Raw genomic sequence first — 27,310 nt, 5'->3', positions numbered from 1 at the left:
ATCCCTAGGCATCCTCATGTTCAATGCACTGCTTTGGACATGGTGACTGAGGGGTTCTTAAACTGCCAGAGCGGAAGGGGAGAATATTATTCATGTTCTGAATATTTATAATAATCTGAAAGCACACATTAAAAGTTGATTTGCTATTCCATTTTATTTTTGCAGGGCTTTATTTGTGGCTTTTCCATAGCCACTGGAGCTGCCTCACGTTTAATCTCTGGTTATGACAGCTATGGAAATATTTGTGGACAGAAGAATGCTAAGATAGAAGGCTTTGAAAACAGTGGATTAGACCATACCGACCGAAAGTAAGTGAAATGTATTTGAAACCGTGCATGTGTGTATGCACATTTGTTCCGTTGCCACGCGTCAGCCTATTCAATCAATGGTCAGTTGCACGCGTGACAAAGTAGCTCATGCAGCATTTTCAGCTGTGAATGCCCCGCATTGTTTTTTTTCTTGCATGTCTGACGCATATGCACACGCAGGATGCTCACACCTGAAAATGCTGCATGAGCTACTGTCACGCATGCAACTGCCCATTGATTAAATAGACTCGCGTGCGGCAGCAAAAACGCTTGTGAACAAACGTGCGTTCACGCATTGCAAAGATTGTCTTTAAAGCCTAGCTCAAGACTAAATTTTGTGTGACAAGTTTAGAGTATCAGGTTTTTTTTTTTTTTTAATATTGCTGTGTCCCCATGAGTGAGAGATTTTCCTTCACCTCCTGTCCAGGTGATAGGTGTCAGACAGAACAGAAAATGACAGGGAAATCTCCGTAGCAGGGGCACAGTATTTACAACACTAAAAGAAAAATCTCTGAGGCACAGCTTTTAAAATGTGACAGAAGTGTTCATTCTGTCATATGTGACACAAGTGTTCATTCTTTCCACACTCAAAAAAAAAAAGAGTTCTGGTTTGAGTTGGGCTTTTAAATTGAACCTCCTATCAACCCGTAGACCATGATTATTCCATGACCTGAAAAGGTTCTGTGGACTAGAATTTTTTTTCAGCAAACTGTTGAAAAGCTTATTGGGTATCAATATAGTTATAATGAAAGAGGGTAATAGAGAACCCTGAGTGTTTTTTCTTTTAGCAGCTTACTAAGCAGAAACCCCTTGCAGCGTTTTTTGGATGTATTTTTGAGCGTGTTACTTGTCTCTTAAATCCACCATGCAATGCAATTGCCCAAAGTTAGTGTAATCACAGCTTCTACATAACTTCCTCATAATACAGAGTGCCCATTTGAGAACTTTGGGGCTTTTTTGTTTCTAGTTAGTTCCGTGGCGCTATGAGATACGTTTTAGTGTACTTTCTAACAAGTGCATACTATGCATTCTTCTTCTGTGTACTTTTAAATTGCTTTGCTGACTTTTGTTGTGATTTAGTCTATTGCTGCATTATAAAAAATCAAAACCGCATTTATTATTTTACTCTTTTGTAGATATCCACGATGATTGATTACTTTTTTTATTTGTAACATTTAGGTATGTATTCTTTCTGGATCCTTGTAAACTGGACTTGGTAAACAGAAAAATAAAATCTGTAGCATTGTGCGTTTCCCAGTGCCCGCAGGAAGAGCTTAAAACGTTGTCTGATGTTCAAAAATTTGCTGAAAAAAATGGTAAGTGTCCCATTCCATGGGACTTTTACTGAAAACAGGTACAACTGGTAATACAAATGTTTTATGTACACAGAGAAAAGTGTTCATTGCTTTCCCATCTAACATTTTTTGCATGAGGTAGAGAGAGATTTCCTCAAATAACAGTAAGTGAGCAGAGAGATCAATAAAGTAAGAAATAAACCGAATAGAACTAATGCTTCCTTTGAAAGATGTCCCCTCTATTCGTGACCCAGGGACAACTTTCAGATTTTCCCTTGTTTTCTATCTTTGTGACAGTGGTCACCAGGAAAGATGGAGGGCAAATCTCCCCTGCAGGGACACAAAGCAGCAGCAAACTTCTAACACCTCCCTGCTCTATCCAGAAACATATTTTTTTAGATTCACTTTAAATGCAAATACCAGAGATTTTAATATTTGGGCTGATCACACATGTGTAGAACTCCACATCCAATGCTCCTATTTCAAGCATTACATGCATCACTCATAAAAGAATGTGTACAAAAGGACAGAATAACAAATGAAAAAGCATATATTGCCACTTACTGATTTTTTTATTTTTTTTATTTTTCAACTTGTTGGAACATCTGCAAAAGTAGTTGAAGATCACGGTCTTTTCTTCATAGAAACATCAAGTATTTAATGCTTTGTGGACTAGAAGACCATTAATTTAAATAACAGAAAAGATCACTGCATGTTGCTGTAATGCACGAATGCATTCAAAAATGGTCAGATGCCAGTTACTGCCACTGAGACATAACACTCTCTGATCTGTACTTTAACAATCCACTTTTTATACTCTTGGCAGTTTCATTAGCTTTCATGTAAAATGACAAAACATGCAAGCTCCACGAACACATAAAAAACACTGCAAGGACTCCTTTATGACCCCACTGACAGTGGAGATGAATACATAAATGTCTTTCTTACTGCTGTAGATGTAAATCCTGATAGAGAAATGCAAGTGAATAACAGTCAGGGGAACAACTGACCTCTAGAGCAATTCTGGTGCTTACTAGTATAACATTCTTTTATTCACCTTTATTAAAAAGAGAAAAAGTAGCATAAGTAGTCTGCAAGCTACATATTTTAAGGAGTACATTTGAATGTATTTTACAAATGCAAAAAGTATGTTTTCAGCTATAAAGAACAAAAAAAAAAGTAACTGGCTAAATGAATGCCAGCTCTAATGGGTGCTACAAACCCAATAGTCAAAAATAAGATGTTCAGTACCTCTGTTGCAAAAACCTGTTGCAGTTCATGTAATATTCTAAACTACACAAATAAACCTGCAATCCTGCAAATGCTAAAGTCTTGAGTTTTCTCTGGTTTAAGAAAAAACTTGTTTCTTGCAAAAATGTTGAACTTGGATTTTATTTTTCAAAAAGTTTTTAGAAATAATACACAGTTTGTTGAACAGGACACAGTAGAACAATATGTCACATACAGCTCTAAAACAAGCAATGCCCAGCCTTTGAAAGCAACTGGTTTCAGCTTAAGAATACATGTAGTACAACAAACCTAATAGGAAATGGCACCTAACTTCACATATCCGGTTTTACTATGATCCATCGCAATCAACCAGCGAGACAAGGTGCGGTCAGATTTATGCATAGCGTTTTGAAGAAAGTAGGTGTGCTTCTTGAAATGCAATGCATTTGTCTAATTCTTGTAGCTATTCCTCTGTAGAGGAAGGGGTTGTGGAAATCCATGTTCCAGCCAACATCCTGCAGACTAAAAAGAACAATCTGGCAACCGCCAAGGATGTATACGTATTTAGGTAGAAAGAATGATAGTGTCCCTGGATGCAAGTAATTGGGGTAATTGTTCAAGGAGGTACCAAGGACCCTCTAAATTATTGTGATTTCTGCCCAGTACTTTTTAAGCTTATGGTTTATCAAATTTCCATGACGTTGACCATACCTGCTGCATTAGGAGTTTACAAAGGAACTAGGGAGTGTGGTACACGTGATGCATAATAAAAAGCTGTGTAGGTTTGTAGGAGGGGATAGGGATATGGACTAAACCGCTTTGCAGTATATCATGCCACGTATCATCCGGTATGGGTTCAAAAATGTAACCAACAACTGTGCATAAACAGCAGAAATAAGACCCTTCGTTATCAACTCCAGCAATATTGCTAAATATAGGGGTGTCAGAGATATAGTAAGCATATTGTTAGGACTGCATGCCAGAGTTGAAGGTATTAATTAAACATTCCCTGGTTTACTTTAAAATCAGATTGCAGATTTGAAATGGTGATTAACACACAAGTGGGATATGAGTATACTCTCCTTAGCCAATCTCTAAAATGTCTGCAATTTCAGAAACTCTAAGTAGTTCATTAAACTGGATTTCCCTAGCAAGGCCCTTCACCATTGCCCAGACATTGCAGAAACGTCACCAGCACACCAAATCCTTATAGGATCAAAGTTCGTAGATTTTATTGCAAACTCATGTCAGTTACACAAGCGCTTTCGGGGCCACACAGGGTCCCTTCATCAGGCATAGCAATGACCTCATTGCTATGCCCTCATTGCTATGCCTGATGAAGGGACCCTGTGTGGCCCCGAAAGCGCTTGTGTAACTGACATGAGTTTGCAATAAAATCTACGAACTTTGATCCTATAAGGATTTGGTGTGCTGGTGACGTTTCTGCAATTATCTGTATTTGGCGGCGCCATCCGCAGTCATTCCGAACACCCCTCCCCGATCACGGGGTCATACCGGTAAGGAGTGCAACTAGCCTTTTCTTTTTTTCTTTTTTCATTGCCCAGACATGTCTCAACAACGGGACAATGGGCATGTGCGAGTGGGTTTTCAATTAGTTAAGTGTTTCTTAGGCATATAAAGGGTTTGTTCCCTGAAACAAGTGAAAACTTATTTTGAAGGCTGAATGTGAGGGGGGGTATCGAATGAATGTGGCCAGGCGTTGAAGTTGTGTGGCAATGAAATAAAACTGTGGGGTCGGGTGGCAAGATCTTCTAAGTCTTTAAGCTGTTGTGGCAAGTCTTGCCTAATTCTAATAGTGATCTCACATTATCAAATTGGTCAATACTGCAGGGGCAAATGCCACTTTGCAGAATAGCAGATTGGAATGTCTCACCCTATTTCCTGTAGCTTTCAATGGGGAGTCCCTCCCTTTCAGGAGTCACAACTGGTAAGGATGGGGGTGCTAATACCCTCCTGAAATTACTGCAGATCACTAAAGGTATACAGGTCACTAAATAAATACTTTAATATTGTAAGGATTTGGCCTGTGTTATCTCAACGGTCCACGGAGTGCACTGCATCAAAAAGGTTTGAAACGCTCTTGTATGTCTGAAAGAGCTGCAGGAGATTATGGTGACCCCAAAACAGCCTCTGCCAATTGTTAAGATACAAAAGGATCCCAACAGGGGATCCCACTCCCAACTGTTGAGATTCAGAGGATCAGCATACTGTGATAAGCCTTGGGTCTTTTAGATCACCTATGGCTTCAAAAACCTTTCTGCTACACCCACCATTTCAAGACTTTATGCGGACTAGAAGCCCTACATGAAACTTCCAGATCATTTTGTCTTTGAGAAGGGATTCACTAATAGGTGGTCTGTGCCCGATCTGGATGCTCCAGTGATCCACGTTAAGAGGTACCACTAGAGGGGGTGGAAGATATATTTACAGCACCCTTGGGGACATCACTGAGGGGAATGAAATTCCCTGCTTTGATCCCAGTTTAAATCAGCTGCGTTGGCCCTCCGTCCTATGTTGGCAGTAACTCTGATCTGTCAAACCATGTCAGAATGGATTGAACTGCTTGGAGAAAATTCTTGCACCACTGGGGTAGGTTCCTACTTTATGGATCAGTTAGAGCAGATGTCTTGGGGTCTTGTGCTTTGGATGTGACAGTTTATTACAAGCCTCTGAACTTTTGTCCCACATAGGACTGATGTCTGTACAAATGTGTAGGGAACTCTGGCTACCTGCATGGAATGCTAATGAGACATTCCAGGAACAGCTGGTTTGTCTTCCCTTTGAGGGACATCCTCTCTTTTTAGACCAGCACTTGACACTGTTATTAGCACTATGCAAGAGATCTGCAGGAAGGTTAGAGGAGCTCTGAGTTTAACTCCCACTTAAATCATAGGTCACATAGCAGGCAACCTACACTGCAACCCTTCTACAGACACCTCCTGTGGTAGATAGCATTCGGAACACTCATAGGTTCGAATTGTTTGGAGTTATACTTTTCTACTGTGGCAAATTTCCAGCCCTCATGGGAAGTTCCTCAAAATATCTTTCCTGCTACTGTGTTTATTCATGTGATTTATCCTTCTCTCTTTGGCTAAGATTACTCCCCCTCACTCCATGGCTTTGGACATTTCACTGGATCAGGGAGATCAGAGTGCTTGTACGCCCAATGTCCTGAATCAGCTAGACAGGCCTGTTAGGTTCTAGTGACACTTCTGAGTGTCCTAAACAGGTCCACTCTTCTTACTGTTTCTGGTATTGCTGCACCAGTATGGGGTTGTTGTGCTCCCACTTTTGTCTATTATGATAGGTTGTTCTTCTTGCATCCGTTTTGCCCATTGTTTGCCAGTTTATCTGACTGAGTGTAGTTCCATTGGCGTTCTCTCTTCATTCATGTAGTTTTATATTTCTCCACTTGGTGGTTACTTTGACTCAAACCTTGCTGGTGCAGACTCTGTGTCGTTTGGGGTAGTCATTCCCTTTTGGTGGCAATACTTTTCTTGGTCTGGGCATCAGGTTAATCCTCCTCAACCACCTCTGGGTCGTTGGTTTTCCTGTCCTATAGTGAAATTCCTTTTCTGGTTCTGTGGCAGTTTCCCACCCCTCAGTTGGGCTTCTTTTTGGATGTCCTGATTGTTGCAGAATTCCTGTGTACTTCAGTGGATGGAAACACACGCACGCGCGCGCACACACACACACACACACACACACACACACACACACACACACACACACACACACACACACACACACACACATATAATCTCTACTCTGTTCAAGCTTGACCAGCACAAAATGCCATGGGAAACTCTGAAAGGTCTAACACATCCTGAGAATTGCAGCAGTTGATTGGACATGGTCTCTGTTCAAAAGTATGGCGCTTAAAGCCCATATCCAGGAATGGGATACCCCCAACCCTTTAAAAAAAAAAACAACAAAAAACTGTAGACTTATCTTTTTTTTCCCCAGATGTCTTCTGTCCAGTTCTTTTTCTTCTCTTCTTCTCTTCTTCCTCCAGGTGCACATAGGAAGTAATATTTTGAAAATATATTTTTATAATATGATGTTTTATGCTAGTACCTCCATATTCGGCACTACATATCTAGTGGTCTGCCAGTAGAAGAACAATAGGTATGGTAACAGTGACACTCTACCCTCCATATAAAATGTAAAAAAAATCAAAGCTAGTTGCCAAATTGCACACTTTTCACATATTGTGTCTTAAAGACAGGGCATTTTCTGTATCATATTTATTTATACAATACTGTTTGTATGAAATATAATCCAGTTATCAACCATTGGGCTCCTGGCATCCTTCGTGGTTGGTCTTGGCTACAGTGAACTAAATGGTTAAATCTGTGACTTTTAGCAAGTGAGTGGCATTCTCTTTTAAGCTACATTTCTGGCAGATAAAAACTTTTCAATCCAATTAGCTATTTATGCAAAATATAAAAATTACATCAGCCTCCTAAAGTCTCCTATACAGCAGATTCCTGATTTGGTGGTGAACTAGAGGGTTGCACTCTGAGCCAATTAGGGCCTGTTGCCTTGTACGGTACTGTCAGTCACACATACTTGAAAATATTACATGAGGGGAGAGCAGAGGGATGACTTTATCTGTGCGCTGATGCTGCCTCAATGTCCAGTGAAATGCTGCGTTGGATTCTGGACTCAGCTGTATTGGTTTAATATAGTCAGCCAAGAGGTCCAGGGCTTGGCTTAACCAAACCCTAAATGCTTGGCTCGTTAAACAATTCACATATATGAATTTCAACATTGTACTAGGTAGTTTTCCTGGAGTTCACCTTTAACAAATGCTACACCACAGCCTAAGATCATTATTGTAGTAACACTTTCTTTGTGTAGCAGGTAGATTTCACATGGGAGTTGAGAAAACCCTGTTTCCCTTTTTTATTTCTCTATCAACAGAGATATATTCTTTGGAGGGTTATATTAAAATTGTAATACATTAATCACATAACATTAGAAACCAGTTAGAAGGCAATTTTTTGAGCTATAATTATAAATAAGAAAGCTGTTCTCTCCATCCTGTGGAATATTAGGCCTCATTCAGACGAGCAGATAGGCTGCTGTATCTAGTAGCTAAATGCTTCTGAATGCAGCATGCTATCTTCTTGTCTGAATGAGGCATAATACCCCAATACCTGTAATTGCTGACCTCCTTCTGCTAATTGCCATGCTCTTGCTTGAATGCTTTGACTCACTGATACATAAGAATGCAGATCAGAAAAATCAGAGAAATGTCAGAAGTCAACGTATTGAAGCAAATTAGTCAACAGGGTACAGGCAACTAGCTTTTTCAAGTTCTACCTATGCATCCCTCCTATGTATGATGATTAATAATAACCTAAACATGTCGGGTGTAAAATGCTGTGATTGTGAAATACTTCCACTTGCAGAGCATTCACTTCCTGCTTTGAAAGGGCAAAATGACTTCAGTTTGCCAAAGCAATGCACACTGGGATTGCCTTGTCATCAGCAGAGCATTGCTGGGAAATCTCCTCTGTAATCTCATGAGATCTCAGGGAAAGGCATTTCCTCCCCGGAGATGATGTACATGGTCACGTGCGCCAGAAATCCAGGAAGTAAAAGGAGAGCTAGTAATCTACCCTTAGTAAACATGACCACTATCAGAAGACTGGGAAAGAAAAGAGAAATAAGGAATGCAAAGAATAGAAAGCCAGCAATTATCTAGAAGTATGTGTTTGTAGATTGTCATTACTAAACATTTTCTAAAGGTGTCTTTGTTATTTTAAAGATAGGGGTAAAGGTCCTCTTTAGGCAGACAGACATATTAGAAGAGTTACATGCTAAATCAAATTAGTTGTACTGTTTACCATTTAATTGGAATTTTGATAATTGTGATCTTTGCTTTATCTTCACAGGGTCAAATCTTTGTGATTATGCACTATTGCCTAGCCAGTACACAAACAGTATGAAAGCATCGTCTTTGTGCCCAAAGCTTCCAGTGCCAGTAAGGTGAGTTAAAGATGGGTCCAACCATTCTGCCTGATTTCATGCATAACTTGAGTATATGGCTTTGAACTTTGTGGGGTTTTTGTTTTTTTGTGGTTAACCATTTTACAACAGACTTACAAATGTGTAATCTTCTACTTTATAAATGAAGTTATTGTGTAGGCTGTCATCTCACTTATGTTTGGCAATAGTGATGTCATGGAAAGCATTCTGACATACCTTGTTAGGTTTGAATTTTCATTTGTTTGGCTTTGGTAGGTAAATAGATGTTTTAAGGCCAGGTCATCAGAAAATGTTATGTCCTGTTTATGAAACCCATCACCTCGTGCTATTGTACAAATCTTGTGTTTTACCCTTTTAATGAAACCTATTAAAGTGTATATTATTGCACTAAAAAAAGAAAGCATTTGGATGGATCCCACCTCGGAACCCAAAATAACATGCTTGCAGTACAACCATGTTACATACATACATACATACATACATACATACATACATACATACATACATACATACATACATACATACTGCTTGCTTTGAATCTGTTCACTGCTGGAGTTTAAATGTGGCAAAACTGATTTATTGAAAGACCATTAGGTTGGCATAAAAAGCTGGTGCAGCAAATGTTTTATATTGTCCTGCTGCTACTTTCTCTTTTAAGGTTCACACCTAAGCATCAGCGTTTCAGGCATTAAACACGCATCAACATGCATTTTTCAACAAACAAAGCGTTTTTCAAAGTGTTTTGGCACGCGGTTTCAGCTTGTAATATTGTTCCCCAGAAAACTCCTGTGTTGTTTACAGGCGTTCCCAATGAAGACAATGGAGCCCAACATGCAGAAATCTGCACAAAAGTAGCTCCTGCACTTTTTTCAGCGACAGACGTTTTGCTACAGTTGACCGGACGCTCATATATGAACAGGTGCCATTGAAAACAATGAAAATCCAATGAGTGCTTAGCCCTTTCAGCTACACAATGCCTAGGTGTGAATGGGGACTAAATCTGTGCATTGACAACACGCTGCCACTAGAAGCAAATAGGGAAGGTAGAAACTACACATCAAATTGGTAATTCTACCAAGCACTGAAGGCATCATCATTAGAAGTTGGCTTCTACTAGTATACATCCTTTTAAAAATTGGGGTTAGTTTTGGGGGAGCAGGTAGAATTAGTCTTCAGGTTTGCTCTAGTTTTTTTTAGATGTAAGCTTGTTGGAACTGCACAAATTACTTATTAACTGAAACCAGTGAAAATATTTACAGCTACTCGTATATTTAGAGTCTTGTTGGGAAAGACGTAAAAGTTTGCAATTCAGTTGTATACGTTTATATACCTGGGTTAGCTAGAGTTTAAAGTGTGCCTGTGGACAAAACATTCACTTTTCCTTTTCCAAAGTTTTTAACTGAGCCTTTAAAGCAGGGGTGAGCAACTCTGGCCTTCCAGCTATGCTTTAACATCAGATCCCAACATGCCTCTGCCTCTCCTCTAGGAGTCATGCCTGTAAATATCAGTCTTGCAATGCCTCATGGGACTTGTAGTTCCACAACAGCTGGAGGGCCAGAGTTGCCCACCCCTTCTTTAAAGTATCGAACCCCTGAATGAAGGCTTGGTCACACCATAAACATTGACTGGCATTTCCAGTAACTAAGAAATGCCAGTCACCACTAAGGCACATAGAAAACAGTTGTTTTTTTTTCTATGTGCTCCATCCACACCACATTGATGTGATGTGCGTTGCACTGCGATAAAGTGCAGATGTGTCACACTCTGCAGCGTGGAGACCTGAATAGAGCACACACTTGGAAAAGACACCCACCCATTGGTTCTCTTCATTCTAAATGTGAGCCCTAAGCATTTAAAAAAAAATGATTTTAATGCTAAACAAAAAACAGACCAATTTACCACTTCTATTTGTCTGGCAAGCAAATGAATATCAGTGCTGCTAGTTTTCTGTCCTAGAGAAGCACTTTGGTCTAAAATTATATTTATTTTTCATTGTGGAAAGAAGATGTTTTTCTTTTTCTCTGCCCCATAGTAAGTGCTGTGATGCCTCATATTATCAAGAGGTGAGACCCTAGCTCACATAATGGAAAAAGTCAACAGGCAGTCTTAACCCAACTATCTGACAGCACAAAATGAAATGAGAAATGGTGCAGAGATCTTACCTACTACTAGAGTTCTATTTAATATGTTTGAACTGATTTCTGCTGCTTGCAAAGAAAAGAAAATTCTTTATGCCGCTGTACATTTTATTCTCATCCCTCTCTGTTTTTAGATTTTGCTGTATAAAGCATAGAGCGTGACACTAAAAAAAACAACTTTAGTAACCTTCCTTGCTGGACTGACCATCATAATTTTAAACACGTTAAAGTTCATCTAGAGCAGGCAGAATTATTTCCTGTTGATTCTTTTTTCGCTGAGCCTCGTAAGGCAAATTGATAATAGAGTGCTCTTATGAAACTGTCTTAACATTTACAGATGCACACAGCACAGAAACAACCATTGCCAGAAACCAATTTTGTAAACATTACTAAAACTATTAGGGTTAAAACGTATGTCTTAACCCTAATATTTTTAGTAATGTTTACAAAACATAGTCTGTTTGCTGTCAAATGTTTAAATGGCAAAGTAAAAAATAATTTGCTAAGACATTAACTTTGCTACATGAATAAATGTGTAAATTTAAAATGCAAACGAGCTCTGTTTAGGCATCCCACAGTTTGCTAGATTAGTTTTTAGGGCAGTGTGTTGTTCAGAAATTACTGACTCGTTCAACAAATAGATCTAATTCTTAACTGAAGTTATCTATGCCAACCACTCCAATCCTGTATTAATCTGGTTTCAGCAGAATGCATTCTTAGTGGTTGTTGTTGACTATCACAATTCATTCAGCTGAAATCAGACCAGTGCAAGATTCCTTCTAATCTGTCACTATGGGTTACTGTGTTTAACACTATGCATTCTTAAATAAAGCTGATGGCCTTATGGTAAACAAAATCGGTCAAAAATTCCAATGTTGTCTTCCATTAATGCTCACAAATTATTGCATGAATGTACAGTATATGTTTAAAGTATGACTTTTACCAAGAACAAATTCTATCCCACCCTCCCTGGCCCCTGAATCTATTCTAAGCTAAAACTTCACTACACTCAGGTCTTCACTAACCTCTCTGATGTCAGTGGTGGTCATCTCCACCTTCACATAGAGTTAAGTAAGCACCTGGGAGGGTCATTCTTTGTTTTTTTTTTTTGTTTTAGCAAAAGTAAAGTTGTCCTCTAAAGTAGGCCTACCCAAAACAATTTCAGTTTTGGATAGAGAAGACAAGGTTCAGAAAATCTTTTAGGTCTTAATTAGTCTCTGTTCCTGCTGGACGGACTTGGTTAACTTTCTGGTCTGATTAGTGCTCCATAAAACAGGAATTGAGGGGAGCTGAACACAGACAATAATTAAACCGTTTTTCTCTGTCGTTCATTGACGGATTCAGAGAGGTTGTGACAAGTCCACTTAACATGCAGACTAACCTGGAATGGGATCTCTGGGCACTGGGCTCTGCATTGTGGTTAGAGCTGCAACAGTTAATCGATTTAGTCGATTAAAATCGACGATTGAAAACGTTACCAACGTTTTCGATCGTCGATTCGTCGGCTATCAATTGATTTCCCTGTTCGGGGCTCTACACGCGGCCTGAAGCACACGTCACACGCTGCTCTTTTTTACTTCCACCGCTCCAAGCTTGCTCCCGTGATGGACTACAATCTCAATACAAACTAGTATTCCATCACTGGAGACTTTTTTTTTTTTTTAAATTCGATTAATCGAACTTAATAATCGGCTAACTAATCGATTATGAAAATAATCGTTAGCTGCAGCTCTAATTGTGGTGCTTTCCAGATCTTTAGTACCATATGTTAGCCCCGGAGTGCTTTCTGGGTCCAGAGCTGTGGCTCATCCCCAGGTGGGAAAATTATGATTACAATTATTTATATAGCTCCAACATATTGCCTTTCTCTGAAGACTAACTTGATGATTAGGGCTGGTCAGACAGAAGCATCAGGAGCTAATTTACTGATTGAACCCTTTGGGCACCTATTCAAAATTTCCACCATTGCCGATTTTACTGCTGTAGGGGGTTAAGGCTGAGGGATTGAGTGCTGACTCAATCCGCAATCTCTTTACAGCCATTCAGCCTGAAGGAACCATCATCCAGCTGCTGCTCCTGTTACTGAAGCACCACCTTTAGCTGCAAAGATCTTCCCCATACACCTGCTTTATCCAATCAGCCAGCCCTTATAGTACATAGTTGGTAAATCTAAAGAAAAATGTACAAATTAGATTGTATCGTCTGCTTTTAGGTACATTGGCATGATAGATTAATGGAGGCTGCCATTGCGGAACTTCTCCTTTGAGAATTAACTTTTACTTCAATGTTGTATGAGTCGCTCACCCAGAAACAGTATAGAGATGAGTAGTTCTTACAACTATTCTGACACTCATTTCAGGATTATGAAGGAAATATACCAAAGATGGACACACCCAGGCATCTAGCAGTTTCGAAGGAGGCCTCCAATGGCACCTCTTGTACTTTTCTCATGACTGAGTCACTATAAGAGCCAGTGACTAGAACGGCAGAGTTCCACCCGAGCAGTTTGGTTCTAGGTATACAGACCCAGAGTGGGGAACTGCAAGTACACACTAGCCCACAACAATAGTGCACAAACGGCAATCTGGCCCTGAGCTGACTAAAATTTTGGGAAGGATGAGATAGGAAGATGAGATAAAATATGTGATGATTTCTGGCTTTGTCCTCACAAATGTTCTTAATACCATTTTACTTATATTACTGTTTTGTTACCAACTTTGTTAGCAAGTACTCCCATAGGACAGCATTTGAAATGAAAGCTTCCAGTGTTACCCATGTCAGGCACTACTGAAGTAATACTGTACCTATATTTTTTTTTTTTAGGACAAGCATGGCTTTCTTTTGGCAATGTTGTCTTGCAGAAACGATTTAAATTTTTTATGCAATCCATAGACCTAAAAAGTAACAAACCAAAAGACAGAAAATTATTAGTTTTAAAAAAATCTTACTGTGGATAAAAAGTATAAACCTTATTAGATAATATGTCCTGTGTAAAATGACTCTAAAATTTATGTTTCTGGTTTAATGCATTGCAAAGTTATTTACAAATGAAATAGGCTTTTTTCAATTTTGCTTTTGCCCTTTTTAATGCAACACGAAAATAGAAACTAATAAATAAAAATAACCAAAAAAAATTAAATATGAATGCCTTGAAAAATAGAAATTTTGATTTTATAGGGCAACATATCTGTTTGCACAACAACTGAGACGACCTTGTTCGTTTTTTTGTATGTAAACCAAAAGGGCAAATATCTAGGGCCTAATATAGAATGATCACTACAGCCCTTTCATTATGTTTACAGTGGTTTGTGCACTGGCTTTTATTTTCTGTGAGTCAGCTGACTAATAGACTTGCATTTTGAGAGAAAGCAATAAACTTCAGTCATTGTGTAGTCCTGCAGGCAGAAGCCATAGCCAGCATATATAATGAGACTTTGAAAACACAAAACAACCTTATATGTGGTGCTCTCTCAGCGAGACAGTATAGCTTTCATGTACATTTACAATTACACACTATACACAGTCATAAGAGTTTTTACCCATTACTACAAACTGGTGAGATGTACATGTATATCTTTGCTGGCGACGTACACTGTACGTCGTCAGTCACGAAGGGGTTAAAGAGTGTACATTCCTCTTATACCAGATCCTGACAGCAGTATCTAAAAGAGACTCCTTAGTTATTTGCAGTGGCTAAAGGCTATTGACATTTGATCAGATATCATTCTCCTGTCCCTTCATTTTCTTTTTAGAGACCTGTTCAAAAACGAGCTTTGTGTTCTGTAAACTTTTGTTTTGATCACTATGTTTCTTCCTAATTATGACCTTTTATGAGACGAGTGGATACAGCCAAGATTTATTTTACCTCATGCTTTGCCTGTGAATGCCGCAGTCCTGATATTGGGCTTCTGCTTGATTGGTTTCAGTGATCTTTAAGACAAGTGAAAGATTGCTATCGCTTGAGCAACTCTCTGTGAGGATATGCTTGCTGTTCAGCTAATAGAATATTGCTAAATATTGCGTTGAAATCTTCTGCAGATCGTCCCTTTTTATCATGTGAAAAGAAAACAATTATCTCATGTTCCATGTGCGACCTCCTCTTGTAAAAGTGTTTTTTTCTTTCCAATGTTGGTCATTCAGAATATACAGTGTGATGTATAGAAGAGACACTTTTATTTGTTGTATACTGAACAAAAAAAACAAAAAAACCCTAGTGAGTTATCATTTTAAAATGAAAGTCAAAATAAAACATAATAGCACTATGTTATGTTGATTCCTAGCTAGTTTTTAACACCATAGAGGAGGGGAAAAAAACAAACATTGTTCCAGGTCAGCTTCTTGGTCCTAAGAAGTCCACAGTGCTCTGTCTTCTCAGCATTCTGAATAAATGGATATCCAACATTTATTATTAGTTCATACATCTGTCCCTCTTTTGTTAGTCAGAAGAGTTTGTTATCAGAATGTATGAAGTAATTTAAAAACTCTCATCCCAGTACATGCATTTGGTGGGGGTGGTAGTATATTAGCAATTCAGCTGCTTGTTAAAGTATGGTGCAGCAGCTAAATAGTCTTCCCACTGAGGCAAAATACACATTCATACTGGTGAACATGCACGGTTGTGCCTATGGAGTGAGAATGAGGAGTACTTGGCACACATCCCCGACAGTGGCCACTATTGGATAAAAACAGTAACCAACAGATGATGAAGGGGACATATGTGCCATGGTCCGGTTTGGACTAAAGGCATCCAGCATTTCACAATCTTACGTTCAACAGCTGTATCGGGAAGCTCACCTCACAGGAATGTTGTACTGATATGGAGGCTGCCATTACGGATATCTCCTGACACTTCTAGCTGTCCAATGTTGTGCTGAATCATACAAAAGTTAGAGTGACCTCAATAATAACCATGTTCATCAACAGTTTTGCCCTCATTCTGCTAAGGGCTGAGAGGTAGAATTTTCAGTTTGTAAATTATTGGTCAGATTCTACCTCCAATTAATACCTTCTCATGGCTGGAATTCATAAATACCTTCTTGTGGTTACATGTGCAAAAATGAAGTGCTTTTTATGCATGCTCAGGTAAGTTCACAATACAAATACAAGATGATACCGTAAGAGCACGTTTGATGAAGTAAGGACTCCTGAGATTGAAATCTCAACCTTCACAATTTAGTATTTAATAATAGGTCAAACAACTGGTGGCCTTTGGCAAAAATGCTGGTTTATTTAGATTGTCCCCACACTATTTTGGATTTGGCTTTCACATCCTTTCAACCCCATTGATGACATAATCAGCCACTGCTCACCATGTGCATTCCCAAAATTCATTCATAACCGCTTTTAAAAGATATGTAGACTATCACCCACTATTGATTAATATTACAGTCAAAATTGTGGCTTCCATTCACCGTTCCATTTGTTTGTTGATGTTACATTTCCATTTTATATTTCGGGAGGAGTAATTTTTTTCCCTTTTTTTTGTTTTTGTTTTCTCCTTGTGTCACCAGTGCACCTATTCCATTCTTCCATCGCTGTGCTCCTGTGAACATTTCCTGCTATGCCAAGTTTGCAGAAGCCTTGATCACTTTTGTCAGTGACAATAGTGTCCTGCACAGGCTGATTAGTGGAGTAATGACCAGCAAAGAAATTATTATTGGACTTTGCTTTTTGTCACTAGGTAATGGTTTTTCTGATTATTAGACTTCATTGTGTAGTATTGTTATAGGAAATTTACCATCTTTTAATTCTTGTGGGGCTAAAAGGTACTGACATTCCATTTCCAAATATTTATTTATGTTGTTTTACTAGGAGTGATTTAATGTTCTTGTTATTGCAAGACCAGAGCTCTTGTCTTGCAAACTTTTAGTAGTTTCCATTAAATTTGCTCCATTTTTATGCCCTTGGGATTTAAAAATTCTGTTCTCATACCTGACATATTCCAACTTGAGAATTTGTTTTGACAACTGTACTATTATACAGCAGAAATGAAGTACAGCATGTATAAGCCTGTTCTGAAATGTAGTGTAAATTCATAAATGTTTACTTCTTAACTGCATTTATAGTAATAGCAATGTCTTTGGGTATCAGTGAATTTTCATTCACATTTTAACATGGTGGTTTGTATGTAAGTAAGGGATTACACCTGAGAAAAGGCACTGCTATTAGACTTTATCAGAAATCAGTGAAAAATCTCAAGAACCTGAAATGTTTGATGCGTGACTGAATTACTATCCTCTGTTTAAAAGCGAATATGCTGATTCAGTAGAACTCCAGACAATTTTTGAATTAAGTTGGGAAGCTGTTAGAGCCTCCTGTCAAATCTTTATTGATTTCTGTGAGATTCTAATCCTTTCTCACTCAGCTCGAGAAAGTGTTTTATTGCTGTGGTCATACTCATTGGAGAGATTTCCCTTCACTTGCTCTCCTGTTGACTCAACAAGTATTGGGTTCTAAGCATCCCCCTTCCGATCAAGTACATCATAGTGTAATTGGAATGTTAATTAGCAATCCTGATCTAACTAAAGATGTCATGTGTACATTTTCCATATGTAAATTTCCTGTAAAGGTGTTTTCAAATGAGTAAATTTGGGAATTTAATTATTATCTGAATGTCAATCCTAGCATCCATTGTTAGTAGCTAGTTGCTCTATTAGATACATCCTGCCAAATCATTTGCAAATATTTTTTAAAATACTGACTTTGTTAAATTGGCTTTCTCCAAATGTCAGTGTTTCTAGGACATTCATTGGTTGGCCTATTACAGGTTATAAGATCTGATTTGGTATGGGATGTCTTTAGCTTTTGTGTAATTGCTCTTTAAATGTTTTCATTTGATAGGTGATTATGTGCCCAGATAATGCACACTGAAGTATTTGCATATCCTGAACAAGCAGCAAAAGCACTTTTAAACACACCCTCATTCATCTCTGTATCTATAAGCATTGTAGAGAAATCAATTTTCAAAGTTAACAACACAGGCCTTGAAATCTTAGTTTTTTTTTTATTATGAGATCAGATCTTGGCAGCTTGCCAGCTCTCTAATCTAAACAATCAGTAGGTGTTGCTAAGCTGGTAGGAACTGACTCTTGAGTCCTTGTAATCTTTGAGAATAAATAACTGTTACCTTATATGCATCTAGAGAGGTCAGGGATGGCATGTTTTTAAAGCTCTTTTTCTGTTTTGTTTGTAGTTTAATGGCCATAGTATGGGCACAGGCAAACTTTGATGTTTCTCAAAAATGTCTGATAGTTGAGAATATAATTGAGTGTGCAGCGCTCGGGTCATCAATAGGTGAACTATCAAATGTGTAAATACGTGTTATCAAAAAAATATATATATATAGGTGTTTATAATCTTTAGTGCATAATCTCCTACCATACCATGGTGGTAGCCAGTGAGATATTAAATACCAAATTTCACTTCGAGCAAAAGTGCAATGAAATAAACCTTATTATGATAAAATTCCTTGTTGCAATCAATTAGTAAATCAAATCAATTCAAAGGTCATCTATGCAAGTGATGAATAATAAAGTGAGTCCAAACTGTTATTAAGTCCAAATATATATAGTATATTGATGATTAAAAAACTTCAAAAAAAGGGTGCTTAATAATCTTTCTCCCACACCGTGTGTTCACGACAAAACTCCCCTCTGGGGTGCGCACTCACCAAACCATTATTGTTTGTAGGCAATAAAGAGATGAGAAGCCAATATGTGGTTCCAGCAAACGTCTCATCAGAGTCCCATGGATCGATATTTAACGAAAATAAAAAGGGAAACTCCTCCATGGTGTAGTCGACATAAACCGTTATACAGATGTATAGCCCCGACGCGTTTCATCATAAGAGACGTCCTCGGACTTCCTTGTTGTGCGTGGTATTGAGATTATAGGCCCGACGTGCGATCCCCCTGAGGACGTCTCTTATAACGAAACGCGTTGGGGCTATACATCTCAATACCACGCACAACAAGGAAGTACAGGACATCCATACGCTGCCTGTGAGCGGCTGATCTATTCGTTTTTAACTGTAAGTTACTTTTTTTTAAATGTTAATGTCGACTACACCATGAGGAGTTTCCCTTTTTTATTTTCGTTAAATATCGATCCATGGGACTCTTATGAGACATTTGCTGGGACCACATATCGGCTTCTCATGTCTTTATTGCCTATAAACAATAATGGTTTGGTGAGGTCGCACCCCAGAGGGGAGTTTTGTCATGAACACACGGTGTGGGAGAAAGATTATTAAGCACTCTGTTTTTGAAGTTTTTTCATCATCAATATAATATATAGATAGATAGATAGATAGATATATTTGGACTTAACAGTTTGGACTGACTTTATTATTCATCACTTGCATAGATGACCTTTGAATTGATTTGATGCACGTTTACTAATTGATTGCAACAAGGAATTTTATCATAATAAGGTTTATTTCATTGCACTTTTGCACAAAGTGAAATTTGGTATTTAATATCTCACTGGCTACCACCATGGTATGGTAGCAGATTATGCACTAAATATTATAAACACCTATATATTTTTTTTTTTTTTATAACACGTATTTGTACATTTGATAGTTCACCCATTGGTGACCCCGAGCGCTGCACACTCATTCATATACATTTTGACCCCAGTGTCCCTGGCTCAGCAGCTTTTAATATACATATATTAAATATATATGTACACATATTTTAATCCATAAGCACAGATTTTACATATTTTATCAGTTGAAAATATTAATTATTTTTGTCCTTTTTTTTTTAATGCTGTCAGAGTTAAGAATCTAATTTTTTATTCAATTACTTTGTGGCTTCATTGTTTTGATGCTTTAAGCTACAGTGTCATATTAAATATTATCTTTCAAGGTTTGTACCTATTTTACTAAGCTTTTGTGACCCGTAAACCTTTTATTTTCTTTTTGTATATTTAATGTATGTATGTATGTATATAGTCAGACATATTCTGCATAACTTTATAGAATATATAGAGCCATTCAGATCATGCCATGATTTGTAAAGCTAATTTCCCTTCTGCAGTCATGTCAGTTAGCCTACCCATATAACTCTGGATTATTGAAAGAGCCAGGGCCAGCTGGAAGAAAACTATACAAATACAGGGAGTATGTATGAGTACAGGATGTACAGGTGAAACTCGAATAATTAGAATATCATGCAAAAGTTCATTTATTTCACTAATACAACTTAAATGGTGAAACTAATATGAGATAGACTCTTTACATGCAAAGCAAGATAGTTCAAGCCGTGATTTGTCATAATTGTGATGATTATGGCTTACAGCTCATGAAAACCCCAAATCCACAATCTCGGGAAATTAGAATATTGTGAAAAGGTGCAATATTCTAGGCTCAAAGTGTCCCACTCTAATCAGCTAATTAAGCCATAACACCTGCAAAGGGTTCCTGAGACTTTAAATGGTCTCTCAGGCTGGGTTCACACCTAGGCGTATCGAATATGCGCGTTCGTACCGCGATTCGCAGTAAGAAAACCGCGCGACAAACGCGCGTTTCCGAGGGCTACTTGGCTGTATCCCAATGGAAACGCGCAACAAAAACGCCCCAAAGAAGCTCCTGTACTTCTTTGGGCGTAGGGCGTTTTGTAGCGCGTTCATATACGGCCTGTGTAATACGCCCAGGTGTGAACGATACCCATAGGAAATAATAGGATATCGGTGTTTGAGCGTTTTGCAGAGCGTTCGAACGCACTACAAAACACCCAGGTGTGAACCAGGCCTCAGTCTGGTTCAGTAGGAATCACAATCATGGGAAAGACTGCTGACCTGACAGTTGTGCAGAAAACCATCATTGACACCCTCCATAAGGAGGGAAAGCCTCAAAAGGTAATTGCAAAAGAAGTTGGATGTTCCCAAAGTGCTGTATCAAAGCACATTAATAGAAAGTTATGTGGAAGGGAAAAGTGTGGAAGAAAAAGGTGCACAAGCATCAGGGATGACCGCAGCCTGGAGAGGATTGTCAGGAATGGCCATTCAAAATTGTTGGGGACATTTTCACAAGGAGTGGACTGAGGCTGGAGTCAGTGCATCAAGAGCCACCACACACAGACGGATCTTGGACATGGGCTTCAAATGTCGTATTCCTCTTGTCAAGCCACTCCTGAACAACAAACTACGTCAGAAGCATCTTACCTGGGCTAAAGAAAAACAGACCTGGTCTGTTGCTCAGTGGTCCAAAGTCCTCTTTTCTGATGAGTAAATTTTGCATCTCATTTGGAAACCAAGAATGGAGAGGCACACACTGCAAGATGCTTGAAGTCCAGTGTGAAGTTTCCACTGTCTGTGTTAATTTGGGGAGCCATGTCATCTGCTGGTGTTGGTCCACTGTGCTTCATTAAGTGCCGGGTCAACGCAGCCATCTACCAGGAGATTTTGGAGCACTTCATGCTTCCTTCCGCAGACTAGCTCTATGGGGATGCTGACTTCATTTTCCAGCAGGACTTGGCACCTGCCCACAATGCCAAAAGCACCAAAACCTGGTTAAATGGCCGTGGGATTACTGTGCTTGATTGGCCAGCAAACTCGCCTGACCTGAACCCCATAGAGAATCTATGGGGCATTGCCAAGAGAAAGATGAGAGACATGAGACCGAACAATGCAGAAGAGCTGAAGGCCGCTATTGAAGCATCCTGGTCTTCCATAACACCTCAGCAGTGCCACAGGATGATAGCTTCCATTCTATTGTTCTATGTACAATCCTTGTTTTATTGATTGCATGTAATAATTTTCTGAGATTGTGGATTTGGGGTTTTCATGAGCTGTAAGCCATAATCATCACAATTATGACAAATCACGGCTTGAACTATCTTGCTTTGCATGTAAATGAGTCTTATCTCGTGTATTAGTTTCACCTTTTAAGTTGCATTAGTGAAATAAATTAACTTTTGCACGATATTCTAATTATTCGAGTTTCACCTGTAAATTCCTTATTGAGAGTGTAACTAATGGGGGTTGCAGACTATGGAACAATGACAGAAAGTTGATACTAAGCACCATGATTTACTACTACATGACTACACTTACAAGAAGCTACATGAGATTAAAGCCTACAAATATCCTCTGATGGACAGCTGTCATAGGGCTAAAGTGGACCTCTATTCATCTCTGTGACCAGTGAATGTTTCTACATGACATAGAATTTGCTGACTCAGGCCCACGGGAGCTTCACATCCATGTAACAGTCTCTGTAAATCAGAGATCACCATTCTCATTCCAAAACATTACCACGTTTAAATTGGCCTAATATTGTAAATGTATTTCTCATTTGCAGTGCATTTGCAACTTGACTGCATCTTCTGACACAGCTCGATTTTTGTTTTCGGGCTTGTGTATGCTTATCATTGCACAGTAGAGATTATTCACAGACAAGGCTGAAAGATAAAAATCAATACAGTAGTTGGCAGAAAGTAGGCATGCCTGACACAGAAGGCCACCTATAACACTTTGCTGACACATTGTCATCTGTAATACTGATAAGCATTCTGTTGCCATACTGCACATCACTACATCAAGGCAAGAAAGCTTTCCTCTGCAATTTATAGCAAAGTAGTGTGCTGATGGTCTCAGATTTCCGACAGATAAAATATACAGTCTTCTAGAGCTTTCAGTGATTAGTTGATTTTGTTTCCCCTTGTTGTATAAAGGAAACTTGAGCTGAGAGGAATATGTGGTTTCTATTGACCTCTTGTGAGAATGCTAGCTGCCTGGCATTCATACCAATACTATGACTTTGGTACTTTGAGGGACTGAATTAAAACAGTTATGCAGCCAGTAAAGTAAAAATCGCTGATCGGCATAGCTGGTTCTGTTTAAAAATTCAGAAAGTGTTTTAGCTCTGGATCAGTTTTGTAGTCAAGGAAGTAGCATTTAAACCAAAATGGCAACTTCCATATTTATGCCAGCATAGGTTTCTTTTAAGGGGAACAGCAAGTTACCACCATTCGTACACATATTAAGAACAATGATCCTCAAAGTAGTGGAGAAGGGCTACACATGACAGCCCTAGAGTATGTACCTTCAAAAGCAAGTCAGCTAGGTATCTCTTAAATTTCTCACAGTAGATGGGACACAGGAAGGTTCAGGATTTCTCGATACCACATGGTGAAACTGATATTAGCGGCTGGAATATGTTCCAGTGGACGTTTCGCAAAATCTTACACGTGGTATTTGTTAACAGTACAGGTGGATCTGGGATACTGCAGTGATTGGGACTGTGGTATACAACTGGAAAAGGGTTGGGAAACACTGCTATAGAGTGACTCCCAGTGTTGGAGAGATTTTCTCCAGCCACTTTCTGTCTTGGAGTTTCAAACTATTTCACTTCAGAATTAACATTGACTTGTGCATTCAACTCTAGTGTTTAAATCGCCACCTCTTCATCCCTGGACCGGTGTTTATATAGTATAGGGTGTGTGCCTGTGCTGATGAACCACCTGGCTTGGCATCTACAAGGAAGACTTGAAGGAGAAGTTTCTACTATCTCACAGCCCTGGAGCAGTTTTAGAAGACAAGCGGCATTACATAGCTACCAGTTAGGTGCTCTACAGAGTGTGTGCAGCAACAGTCGAGCTGTAAATTACCTTAGGCATGGGATTACACGATTCTTTTTGACTTCCTGCAAGTTACTTCTATGTAATCTTGGTTGGAGTGTACATATGGGTATTAAGTTGCTCATTTATGTACTTTTGATTAGCCTTTAATCTTTCTATAAAATGTCTATTCTTGCAATTAGTTTTGGTATGCAGTGACCTACAAACTGTTTACAATGTGCCATTTTTCTTTTCCTTGCAGTGCTTTCAATGATTTTAATGGTTATAATCAGATACATCTCTAGAGTGCTTGTATGGATCTTAACCATCTTGGTCATCCTGGGATCTCTTGGTGAGTTTTGCTGCCTACATAAAATGGAAATATTTGTGTGTAGATGTGCATGTACAGTATGTATGTAAACATTTATAATCATGAATTATCTGTTATGGCCTTTAACTGTATTGAGTTGGAAATCATTAGCCTTCTGAGGGTCATCTCAAGCCCATGGAGGATAATCGTTATTGCAGTCTTTTTAAACCTGATATTTTTGCAAAGGTGGAGAAAAGCAGTCAGACTCTACAGCAGGGCTCAAACATTTTCCACATGAAGTGTCAGTTTACAAACATTAGAAAACCAGCGTGCAAGTGAACAATACGCTTCAGTGAAAAACAACTTCAGACCTCAGATTAGCCCCAATTTCTGCACCTTCAGACCTTGGATCAGCCCCTAATCTTGTACCTTTACACCTTGAGTCAGCCTCAATTCCCTCACCTTCAGAACATCCATGAGAAATGCAGCTGTTTTAAAATGTATACCTGCTGCATCTGGCAGATCCACTAAGAGGAAAAAGAAAGAAGGCAAGTGTCTTCTTCACATTCAGTCGTGGCCAAAAGTTGTGAGAATGACACAAATATTTTCACAAAGTCTGCTGCTTTTAAGATCTTGTCGAATGTTACTATGGTATACTGAAGTATAAGTACAAGCATTTCATAAGTGTCAAAGGCTTTTATTGACAATTACATTAAGTTTATAGAAAGAGTCAATATTTGCAGTGTTGACCCTTCTTATTCAAGACCTCTGCAATTCGCCCTGGCATGCTGTCAGTCAACTTCTGTGTCACATCCTGACTGGTGGCAGCCCATTCTTGCATAATCAATGCTTGGAGTTTGTCAGAATTTGTGGGGGGTTTTATGTTCACCCGCCTCTTGAGGATTGACCAAAGGTTCTCAATGGGATTAAGGTCTGGAGAGTTTCCTGGCCATGGACCCCAAATGACGATGTTTTGTTCCCCAAGCTACTTAGTTATCACTTGTGCCTTATGGCAAGGTGATCCATCATGCTCGAAAAGGCATTGTTCGTCACCAAACTGTTATTGAATGGTTGGGAGAAGTTGCTCCTGTAGGATGTTTTTGTACCATTCTTCATAGCTGTGTTCTTAGGTAAAATTGTGAGTGAGCCTACTCCCTTGGCTGAGAAGCAACCCCACACATGAATGGTCTCGGGATGCTTTACGGTTGGCATGAGACAGGACTTACGGTAGCGCTCACCTTTTCTTCTCCAGACGCCCCAAACAATCGGAAAGGGGATTCATCAGAGAAAATGATTTTCTCCCAGTCCTCAGCAGTCCACTCCCTGTACAATCCCTGGATGCACGATCGATGCATCTAGGGATAATGATTGATTCCTAACTACACGTTATATCACACACGTTTACATGCAGCGGTTGTCACCTGAATATTAACTTGAATGGGTGGCAGCTGCCGCTTGTAAATGCCATAATAGGGATTCCTGACGCAGGAATCCCTAATCGCACCTAAACTTACAGGTTTAAATGGGGTCTTTATTGTGTGTATATCAGTGTTTTTTGTAGTTCTGGTTGCTGGGGTTTGTGCATATTTCTATGTGTGCGTATCAGTGTGTGTAAAGTATGAAATTTGGCAGGCGGCCCCCATGAGAAAAAATGTTTTGTATTGTGGCTCCCGAGTGAATCGAGTTTGAGACCCCTGTTCTTGCATCTGTTTGGGCTGTGGGAGGAAACTCACGCAAACACAGGGAGATTAGTTTCTTGCACCTAGGTTTTGTTGCCGATTAATCGATTATTGAAAAAGTTGACAACTTTTTCAATAATCGATTATAATCGATTATGTCGATTTAGTTGTTGCAGCCCTAGTCAAATCGTGCATAAATATTCTCACTTCAGAGGTACAGGTTATCGGCAAATGCTCATTTTAATTTGGACTTGTGAAATAGTCAAATGACTTATTGTCACTGAAGGACAAGGCAAGATTTATTCTTGGCTGAGAAGATTGATCGAGCTGTTCTCCATTTTGTGCCTATAATCAGAGAAATGGTTTAATTTATACGTGTCCCTGTTATGATGCTGGAACATGTGGAATGAATGTCAGAGAACATCATTAGCTGGCTGATTTCAGATCCCTGTAATGGGTCCCTAGTTACCCCTACAAGCCATTCATTCAATAAATCACATTGTAAACCTCTTTAATTCAGACTCTCGTGGCCTTTTTGTCATATCAAGTAGGTCACCTTTCATGAGCACTATAAAATGGAACATATTCATCACACGTTGTCTAGGATGCTTGAATAAAGTGTTGTTATTGATCAGTATTATAATCTATTAATTTCTAACTTTACATGTATGGCCTAACAGTTTAGACCACAAAGTAGATATACCATACAAATTGTGGTTCAAGAACCACTGCGCTAGGACTGGATGTCTAAATGGCGGATAGGACCAGCAGCAACTCTGTGAGGGTGAATATCTAATGTAGAAAGGAAGTTGCGCTCGGTCTTAAGTGGATGTGGATTCCAAAAATAAAAAAGGACAAACTCTTAAATCAAGAAAACCATAAACATCTATGTAAATGCCAGAATCTTCTATCTCAGTATGTGATCAATAAGTGAATTATCAAAAAATGTGAAACTATCTCTCAGTTCAGAAGAAAACCATAAACAATGTATAAATGCCGACCAATCATTATTACGGCATGTGATAAATAGGTAATACATTCGGACACATCACGGTGTATCAGTGAATGTATATGTGGCAGAAGTGCCGGGCCAGAACACTATAGCCCAGAAACACTCTGTAATTAAACAAATATATACAAAAAGACTTAATTGCAATCCTTATATAAGTGACCAGTGGGTAAAAAATCTTGCATGTGTAAACTTGATCCAGTGATCAAAAAATAGTGATTTCAATATCCTAATCGTAAAAAAATGTGATAAATCTCCTAGTATTATACACACAATTTTCTCAGTGTCTCAATAACCCGTATAAACAGTGAACAGTCCCAATTTTATAAGATAAGATATACGCTCTGATTCCCCTCTCAGATAGATACAAGGGGTTAAATATTTAGAATAATCTCAGCGATATACCAAGCAATCAATTTCAAAGGTTTTGCAGTTTATATGAGATGGGATAGGAGCGGTTAATTGAGAGAAGGAGAGTAAAGGCTCCTATCCCATTTCGTATAAACTGCAAAACTTTATTCAGAAGTTTCATGTTATGCATCTCTAGCCTGATTTTCCCAAAGCATTTCCCAAGTCCTCAACTCCTGTAGCATGTCTGAAGCCTCTGACCATCTCCATTAACATGTCTGCAGTCTGACAGGTTTCTGTAGCATCATATTCACTGAATATTATATGCGACCCCTTGGTGATGTCAGAGGCCATACCTCAGACCCCCTATATCAAGTGAGTTGACCACTACCGATATGAGATTAATAAAGAT

The 27,310-nt window shown here is 38.9% G+C and overlaps 1 protein-coding gene across 1 annotated transcript in view; it reads left to right on the top strand.

The window, feature by feature from the left end:
- SLC44A1 (solute carrier family 44 member 1) overlaps nucleotides 1–27,310 on the top strand; it is a 104,466-nt gene that overhangs the window by 45,066 nt on the left and 32,090 nt on the right. The window contains exons 3-7 of the mRNA XM_018565474.1: nucleotides 166–308; nucleotides 1,488–1,624; nucleotides 8,758–8,851; nucleotides 16,500–16,669; nucleotides 23,815–23,904. Of these exons, the coding sequence (XP_018420976.1) occupies nucleotides 166–308; nucleotides 1,488–1,624; nucleotides 8,758–8,851; nucleotides 16,500–16,669; nucleotides 23,815–23,904 (634 nt within the window). The remainder of the gene's footprint in view (nucleotides 1–165; nucleotides 309–1,487; nucleotides 1,625–8,757; nucleotides 8,852–16,499; nucleotides 16,670–23,814; nucleotides 23,905–27,310) is intronic.

This window comes from Nanorana parkeri, unplaced genomic scaffold (assembly GCF_000935625.1).
Source record: "Nanorana parkeri isolate BGI_ZX_2015 unplaced genomic scaffold, ASM93562v1 scaffold850, whole genome shotgun sequence".
NCBI lineage: Eukaryota > Metazoa > Chordata > Amphibia > Anura > Dicroglossidae > Nanorana > Nanorana parkeri.
This window is presented reverse-complemented; position numbering and strand designations above follow the sequence as displayed.